At 32.3% G+C, this 9731-nt stretch overlaps 1 protein-coding gene across 1 annotated transcript; it reads right to left on the reverse strand.

Annotated features, from left to right (window-relative positions):
• Positions 1-4701: 4701 nt before the first annotated feature.
• LOC146898317 (NADPH:quinone oxidoreductase-like) lies at positions 4702-6674 on the reverse strand. The gene is made up of 3 exons (XM_085732184.1): positions 6233-6674; positions 5950-6141; positions 4702-5214 (listed from the first exon to the last, which is right to left on the reverse strand). The coding sequence occupies exons 1-3, from the start codon at positions 6312-6314 to the stop codon at positions 4910-4912; spliced, it is 579 nt and encodes a 192-aa protein (XP_085588310.1). The 5' UTR covers positions 6315-6674; the 3' UTR covers positions 4702-4909.
• Positions 6675-9731: the final 3057 nt, after the last annotated feature.

Genomic DNA, 9731 nt, shown 5'->3' on the forward strand with positions numbered 1-9731 from the left:
GATTCAACCAGACAACTTGAAGAGGGTGGTCGATCTTGTTTATCGATACCCTACAACTCTTGCGCAATGACTTGTTTGGTATGAGTCCTTAAATTTTATAGGAGATGACGACGTTCAGATGATGTTTGACATGTTCAAGATATGTAAACGTCTTGATATTTCAACAATGGAGGTTTACGCAGGTTTGATGGATGCTCTCTGTGATGAAACCCACGTAGAACCACCATATATTGAAAGGGGATCACAAACCTATTATCATTAATTAATTAAAATAGAAATTTAATTTTTGTTTATTAATATAAAAACAATACCTTCAAAAAAATAGTACATAAAAAACAATGGTCAAATGCAATGATAAAAGAAATAGAAGAAAGAAAGAAGAAAGAGATAATAAAGGATGGTATTGGTGTGCCATATGTCCGGATACTAGTGGTTATAGTGTCCAATAAAAAAAAAAAAAGTAATAGTATTATTAATTCCAAAAGAATGATATTTGGATACATAATTTTTATAAGAGTGCTACTGTTATAAAAAAAAAAACCTAAAATCTATCACCATCAAATTACCAAACGGCTTTATTGTATCTACCTGCTTAGCAGGCACCATTGTTATTTTGAATCACAACTAATATCTCATTGATATCCTCTAAACACGTGATTTCTCATTCAATCTCATTTCAGTACCTAAACTTACTTAAACTATTTCTTGTCACTTAATTTTTCATAATACTTAATTCTTGATACATGACAATTACACACATATGATGATTGTTGAGGCTAGAATGAAATATGATTTGTACATTCTAGTAGGGGTGTGCAAAAAATGTGGTTAACTGAATTGTATCCATAAACTGAACCAAACTGGATCAAAAAAAACTGCACCATTTAAATGGTTTATGAACTGAACCATAAATTCAAAAACAATTCAGTTCAATTTTAAAACCGGTTCGGAACCAGTTTAATATATTTGAACCATATTTTTTTAGTACACTTTCTTTTCTTCAAATTTTTATATTAATTTTTAATTAAATAATATAATATATAAAAATAATTTAAAATTTTAATAGGACCTTTTTTTCAAAAACTGCTTATTCAAAACAACTTATTTATGCAAAACAGCTTATTAGGATCTCTTTTTATAAAAATCCGCTTATTCGAAACAACTTATTTATGAAAAACAACTTATTAGGATCTCTTTTTCAAAAACAGCTTATTCAAAACAACTTATTTACGCAAAATAGCTTATTAGGATCACTTTTTTCAAAATAACTTATTCAAAACAGCTTAATTATGCAAAACAGCTTATTACGATCTCCTTTTTCAAAATAACTTATTCAAAACAGCTTATTTACACAAAACAGCTTATTACGATATCTTTTTTCAAAAAAACTTATTCAAAACAGCTTATTTACGTAAAACGGCTTATTAGGATCACTTTTTACAAAATAACTTATTCAAAACAGCTTATTTACACAAAACAGCTTATTTACGTAAAACGGCTTATTAGGATCACTTTTTACAAAATAACTTATTCAAAACAGCTTATTTACGCAAAATAGCTTATTAGGATCACTTTTTTCAAAATAACTTATTCAAAACAGCTTATTTATGCAAAACAGCTTATTACGATCTCCTTTTTCAAAATAACTTATTCAAAACAGCTTATATACACAAAACAGCTTATTACGATATCTTTTTTCAAAAAAACTTATTCAAAACACCTTATTTACGTAAAACGGCTTATTAGGATCACTTTTTACAAAATATCTTATTCAAACCAGCTTATTTATGCAAAACAACTAATTACGATCTCTTTTTTCAATATAACTTACTCAAAACAACATATTTATACAAAACAGCTTATCAAGATCTCTTTTTTCAAAAAAAAACTTATTCAAAACAGCTTATTTACACAAAACAGCTTATTAGGATCACTTTTTTCAAAATAACTTATTCAAAACAGAGATCCTAATAAGCTGTTTTACATAAATAAGCTGTTTTGAATAAGTTATTTTGGAAAAAGGGATACTAATAAATTGTTTTGCATAAATAAGTTGTTTTGAATAAGTTGTTTTGAAAAAAGAGATCCTAATAAGTCGTTTTGCATAAATAAGCTGTTTTGAATAAGTTATTTCGAAAAAGGAGATCCTAATAAGCTGTTTTGAATAAATAAGCTGTTTTGAATAAGTTATTTTGAAAAAAGAGATCTTGATAAGCTGTTTTGCATATATAAGCTGTTTTGAATAAGTTATTTTGAAAAAAGAGATCCTAATATGTCGTTTTGCATAAATAAGTTGTTTTGAAAAAAGAGATCCTAATAAGTCGTTTTGCATAAATAAGCTGTTTTGAATAAGTTATTTTGAAAAAAGGGATCCTAATAAGCTGTTTTGCATAAATAAGCTGTTTTGAATAATTTGTTTTGAAAAAAGAGATCCCAATAAGCTGTTTTGCATAAATAAGTTGTTTTGAAAAATTTGTTTTGAAAAAGGAGATCCTAATAAGCTGTTTTACGTAAATAAGCCTTTTTGAATAAGTTATTTTGAAAAAAGAGATCTTGATAAGTTGTTTTGCATAAATAAGCCCTTTTGAATAAGTTATTTTGAAAAAAGAGATACTAATATGCTGTTTTGCATAAATAAGTTGTTTTGAATAAGTTATTTTGAAAAAAGAGATACTAATAAGCTGTTTTGCATAAATAAGCTGTTTTGAATAAGTTGTTTTGAAAAAAGAGATCCTAATAAGTCGTTTTGCATAAATAAGCTGTTTTGAATAAGTTATTTTGAAAAAGGGATCCTAATAAGCTGTTTTGCATAAATAAGCTATTTTGAATAATTTGTTTTGAAAAAAGAGATCCTAATAAGCTGTTTTGCATAAATAAGTTGTTTTGAAAAATTTGTTTTGAAAAAGGAGATCCTAATAAGCTGTTTTACGTAAATAAGCTTTTTTGAATAAGTTATTTCGAAAAAGGAGATCCGAATAAGCTGTTTTACGTAAATAAGTTGTTTTGAAAAAGGATATCCTAATAAACAATGACTAAAATCCGGTTTGAAAACCAGTTCGAGAATAATCTGGTTCAAAAACTGGTTTAAAACTGTAAACCGGTTCGAAACTGGTTCGAAATAAATAAACCGGTTCAAAACTATAAACCGGTTCTGAACCGGTTTTAAACCGAACTGGAACTGGTTTGAAAAATAAACCAGTTTTTTTTAAAGTGGTTTTAAAAACTGAATTGTATCCATTAATGTGGTTCAGTTCCAATGCAGTTTAGAACCATGAACACCCCTACATTCTAGACACACCAACAGTTAGCACTTTGTATACACTTATAGTTTCCCGTTGAATCAATACCATAAATAATGGCAAAAGGATTCATTAAAACATAGGGACACATTTAGTTTTATCGTCAAAATGACTGCTATCAGTGTTCTAATGGCTATTGCTGCATCTCAGAACTAGCCACTTTTTCAGCTTGATGTTCATACAACTTTTCTTCATGGTGACCTGAATGAAGAAGTTTTACATGAAACCTCCATCTATCTTGACATTCCTTAACCTAACTTGGTGTGCAGGTCACAAAGATCACTATATGGCCTTAAGTAAGCTAGCAAAAAATAGAAGACAAAATTGACAGAGACACTCATCTCCTCATGTTATGTTCAATCTAATGTTGATTACTCTCTTTTCACTAATAAAAGGAGCACAAGTTTCAATGTCAACTTAGTTTATTTAGATGATTTGGTCTTCCGGGGTACAAATTCTGATGAGGTAAAGAATATTAAGACCCTACTAGATGACAAGTCCAACATCAGTAGGGAGCAAAAGAATATGCCTGCTTTTGATCTAGCTACTTCAAGGATTGTTTTTCAGCACATCATCATCTCTAAGTGTCAACGGATTCTCTGACTCATGCTGAAGAGCATGCCGTGATACAAGAAGATCAACACCTGGTTTTTGCTTCTTTCTTGTAAATTCTTTAATTAGATAAAAAAGCAAAAAGCAATCAGTAGTGTCTAACTCATCATTTGAGGTATAATATAGAGGTTTGGCTTAAGCAACATGTGAAGGGCAATGGCTATTATACATGTTGGACGACTTTCAGATCCCTCATCCTTCACCAATTATCATATACTGTGACAATAAGTTAGCAATGCACATAGCAGCAAATCCAGTATTACATGAGAGGACAAAGCACATATAGATAGATTGCCATGTAGTAAGGGATAAGTTCAAACATTGTTTCATATGCTATCAGATTCATGAAAGGAGCAAGTAGCATATATTCTCAGCAAATCTCTTCATCAAGTTCCATTCAACACACTACAAAGCAATCTTGGAATGCTCAACATATATCCAGCTTGAGGGGAGATATTACTAGTGAAAATATGATAGATTAGGCAATTACTTGCTTCGCAAGTAACTAACTAGTTAGGCAACTAGCTATCTAACTAGTTTGAGTGTTAAAACAATTATGAAAGTTAGTTATAGGTGGTTAATTAACCATAGTTAGATTTGTATAGAGCTATGGATATTATAAGTATGTGTATGTCTGTATGATCACACATGTACATATTGATCTTGATGGGAGAACAAAGTAGATAAACCGGACCAATGTGAATAATTTGCTGAAATCATATAAATATGGAATTGAATTTCAACAACTTTGAAGAGAAACTTTATATTATTGCACTCTTAACATAACCACTTTATCTTGAAACCAAAAAAAGATAGTATATATATCAAGCACATGATTTAGGTTTGACCAATGTGAATAATTTGGTCTCAATAATCAAGCACATTATTATTCAAAATGTATGTGAGGAAATAATATATTTTCAAGGTTTACATATCTAAAGTCCAAAATCATATACTGATATTTGAACAATTTCTAGTGCATTAGAATAATTTAAGGCTCAGTTTTTGCCTTGAAGCCTTAGAGTAAATGCCTGCAAAGATAAAAGAACTTGTTTCAACTTATCCTTAGCCCCTTCATCAATCAAATCGCCATCATCATTGAACTTTGCAGGTGGCTCAAATGCTCTTAGAAAGAACTCAGGTTTATTGATGAAATGAAGATCAATATAAATTCCAACTTGGCGTAGATGATAGTGTGACCTTCCCCCGCCAAAGTCTCCTCCAGTGCTTATGATTGCAGCTGCTTTGCCAGCCCAAACATTTGGTGGTCTAGACGCCCAATCAATTGCATTCTTCAATGGAGCTAAACACAAAACAAAGGTGAAGATGGAAATAAGCTTTATATATATTTCATGATTCATTCACAGTCTTAATTCATTTTTTGTAATTAAAAAATTGATAGGTAGAAATGGCACACTAAGTCTGTGTTTGATAAGGAAGTTCGATCATTTGTGACTATATCTCCGAATTTAGAAGGGCTGCAGTTCATTTTAAGTTTACAGTGTATAACTTGTATTTAAATACTACAGTTCATATTATGATATTATCCGTGAGCCATATGCAATCGTTTTTGCAATGGGATTGTCCACCGTTAAGTTCCTTCACTTTGACAATTTGCAGCTTTGAAATGATCACGGTGTTGTTGGGACGCGAGAAAAATGTTCCCAACGCATTACTAAACATGCGCTAAAGCTATCAGGTAGGGCACCCTTTAAATGTTGATAGTGTCAACAGAGATTCAACCCAAAAAATTACAATTATGGCCTAGAACAAACTAGAGTCATCCATTTGCAATCAAATATGTCATTGGTACTGAGGGATGTATCAACGTGGGGAGGGTTGCCTACCAAGACCAAGAGGAATCATAGTATTATATAAATAGTTGCAAAGGTAGGAATCATTGGCTGAAGCCGAACTTCTTGAACAAAAATCGTGTCTCATAATCTTGCGATTTTTCGTTTCTTTTCTTCTTCTATTACAAGGAGCTGTTATATCAAAAAAACAATCTAAATCATTACAGAAGTACAAGAAAATGTACCTGTGACAGAGTAGTTATACTCAGGAGAAGCAAAAAGAACACTATCAGCTTGAAGAATCTTGTGGCGAAAAGCTTCAACAAGAGGTGGATAAGTTCCCTTGTTTTCAAGATCAGTGTTGTACATGGGTAGATTTGAAATATCAATGAACTCAATCTCAATGCCTTCAATTGCTCCTTTACTCAACTCAATTGCTGCAATCATCATCAACCATGCAAATTCAATACTACAACAATTTGTAAACATATCAAAGAAGTAACACTTACAAAACAAAAGAAGACGAACCGGCACGGATAAGGCCTGAATGGTATGAAGTTTTTCTGAGGGAGCCTGAAAGAGCTGCCACTTTGATCACTGCTGCTGCCATGACTTAGAGATTATGTTCTTTTCTTTTCTTGCCTGTTCTTTATAGAAGATTATGTTGCGACTTTTGTGACTCAAACAAAGTCAGAAACGTAATTTGACTAATATATGGCTCATTATTAATACATGTGTTTTTTGGGACACCAAAAAAGTTTACATTGCTTGGTAATATATGTGGTTCTTAGTTTATAAAACAATATTCTCACTTTTCAATCAAACCATGTGCCTTAAAGGAACAAGGCTAAAATCAGAAAATACCTCGAAAATGCATGTTGTGGTCTTGGACTTGAGGTTGGAACAACATGTATTTCAATTCCAATTAGATTTCTAAGAATGTTCAAACAAAGAAGTGAAATTGAGAACTATCACCTAAGGAATGTAGACCATACTTTTAAAACTTCAAGCAATCAATATATCTGGTGATGAATGACTAAATTTTCTGAGTTCTATCTAGTTGAAGTCATATTTTTGGAAGAGGAAAAATGAATTTTATATATTGAATAAACAAATAAATATTATTAAATATCTAAAAATAAAATAAATATTATTAATGTTTAGCCATACCCTCATTAATTTGAAGGTGGGGGAGTATGCACATACTCCCTCCGGTCCTATTTAAAAGAACAATTAACTTTTTTGATTCATTGAATAATTGATGTATCTGGTCTATAGTATAGACCAAGTACATAAATTATTCAATGAACCTAAAAAATCATTTTTTTTTTAAATAGGACCGGAGGGAGTATTATAGAAGAAAAGTTATCTAGCAAAGTATATTTGGGCTTAGGTAAAGCTACTCTGGAAAGGTCACGGACAGCCCATTCACAATTACGACTAGCAATATTAATTTGAAAATTGCTATTTAGACTCTCTGTGTTTGCTCTTAGGAATCCTAAATTGACGTTTTTACCTTTAACGGCAATTAACTACTATTCGCTGCCAGCGGTAGTTAACTGTCATTCGCTAAAACCAGCGGGAATTAGCTGCTGTTGTGTTCTTGTTATATTCCAAAACGGAAACAACAACTCCGACATTTGATTAAAACACAAAAACACAAATCAACTCCCTCAAAAGTCCCACAAACCAACCTCCCCTCCATCTAATTTCTTCAAATTCAATAAACCCATCAATCATATAGCAAGTAAGTGTTCATAGTCCCTTAACATTCACATTATTAGTCAAATCAACCACATAGACACAAGGAGGATAGACAATGTTGAGTATCGTCGTCCATCAACCGACTCAAATGGAAGTGTCTGATTCACCTAGATGAAGCTGAACGACGACGACATGAGAACCATGTTCTCAATATTTGGTTAGTACAATTCTAAAGAACCAGTCAAATGGGCCGCTTCTTTGGTCAGATCATTCGAAGATATTCAGGAAAGTTTGATTCAACCTAGGACCTTTGGAGAAATCAGGGCTTATGTGGAGGAACCAGATGAAGAAGTTAGTATGGCCGATCTGTGATAAGTTTCAAATTACAATTATTTTCCATAACACTCTATTGACTAGCTTTACAAGTAATCTAATACAAAAACCCTCGATTATATGTAATATAGTTTATGTTACAAATTATGCGAGAAAGCCATTATGTTTTATTTAGCACACCTTTTTGTTGATTTTGGACTCGATTACACTTATGCGGAACAATGTGATACAAGTACACACACAAGAAGCCAAGCCAGAGCATCTCAAAGACATTTGGGCAAAACTCTATTCGCTAGGTGAGCTATAGCGATGTAAAAGCAAACCAGAATAGAGTTCTAGGGAGATTTGCCAAAGTTGGTTCACTAGGAAAGCGATGGTTTTCTAGGCGAACTAAAATAGATTTACAAAATATCAGAAGACAATTGACTTTTCCCTCCGATGAAGAAAGCTCTATTCGCTACGCGAGCATCACTTTGCTTAGCGAACCTTTACTTGCAGGAACTTTATAAATATATGTGTCATCAGAAATTTCAAGTTATCACTTTTTGAGCTACACCATAGGAGGGCTATGGAGCTTGGATTCAAACTTGTTGATGCTTCTCCAACACATATCAACCTTCTCATGTTAGTTATGCTCTCCATGAGTAACTATTTTTTTTTTTTTGGGATTAAACTTAAGTGGATAGGGTTTTATGTAGTACTCTTAATCTTGTTGGTTGCGTATGATTTATGCATTCAATATAATATTTGCTTTAAATCCATTCTTAATACTTTTACCGACAAACACTTTGCAAATGAACTTTTGATTTAGTTTGAGCAAGGAATTTCCTTATTATCTAAGGGACACAATTTAACTCATGTATAGATGCTATCACCCTAGGAATAGAGGTTCAATCTATATTCATGTATAACCACTTGAGCGCATGCGATAAAAACAATCGACTATTTTGCCACCAAGCATCGAGAGTTAGTTGGTTCGATGAATCTTGCATCGTTGTCCATGGATGGAGCGTATGCTCAGGGATAAGTGGGGTTATATCTGAAGCATAAAAAATATATGATCGATTAAAAGCAAACATTAGATGAAAAGCTATTGAAATACAATCCCAACACAATTTTCTCTATCTTGCTGTATTTTATTTGCAATCATGATATCAAAACAACTTGTACAAACTTAATTTAGAATTTTTGCGTATTTGAGCAATATCGAAACTATGTGCGGTCTTTGTGGTTTGATACAATTGACATTTGATAAAACCGACATAATATTTAATGTTGTACGATGATAGGTAAATTATATTTATCAAATGGCGGCGTTTCCGAGGACTATGTCAAATTAGCTTTGATATCGCTTGATTACAATTTTTATAAGCTTGTATATAATTTCTTTGTTCTGCTCCATTCACTAGGCAAAACTAGTTCGCCCAACGAACAAGGGAAAAACTGTAAATATTTTAGTTTGTTTTAAATTCTATTTTTAAGTTCAAAAACGCAGTTGGCTACTAATTACCGGTATAGTAGTTTGATTGTCTTCATATGAAAGGCAAAATACCTGAAGGTAAGCTGCTTTTTGATCCCGAGATCGAAAGAACCGAAAGGAAAAACAGAGGCCAAGCAGAGAGAATGAAGAAACAAGCTCATCAACATGGACACCAACAACGAAGAAATACCAACACCAGCTATGAACAACAATGGTCCCAGGAGGTTCGCTCGATCATCATAACCTAGAAACAATCAAAGGCAGATGGAGATCACGACACGAGTCATCCAACTTCTACACTCAAATCCATTCATGGGAGTGGATCATGAAGATCCAATAAATCACCTAGTAAAGTTATATGAGACTGTTGAAAGTCCAGGAGCGTAAGACAACAAAGAAGAACACTTGTATTTTAGGTTATTCCTTCGTTCTCTCATTGCACAGGCCAAAGAATAAAATTTGAATCAACTAGAAACAACAGTGACAAATTGGAACACTCCAGAAGACAAA

Source organism: Medicago sativa, chromosome 8 (assembly GCF_051527215.1).
Source record: "Medicago sativa cultivar Bolivia chromosome 8, Bolivia_mono, whole genome shotgun sequence".
Lineage (NCBI taxonomy): Eukaryota > Viridiplantae > Streptophyta > Magnoliopsida > Fabales > Fabaceae > Medicago > Medicago sativa.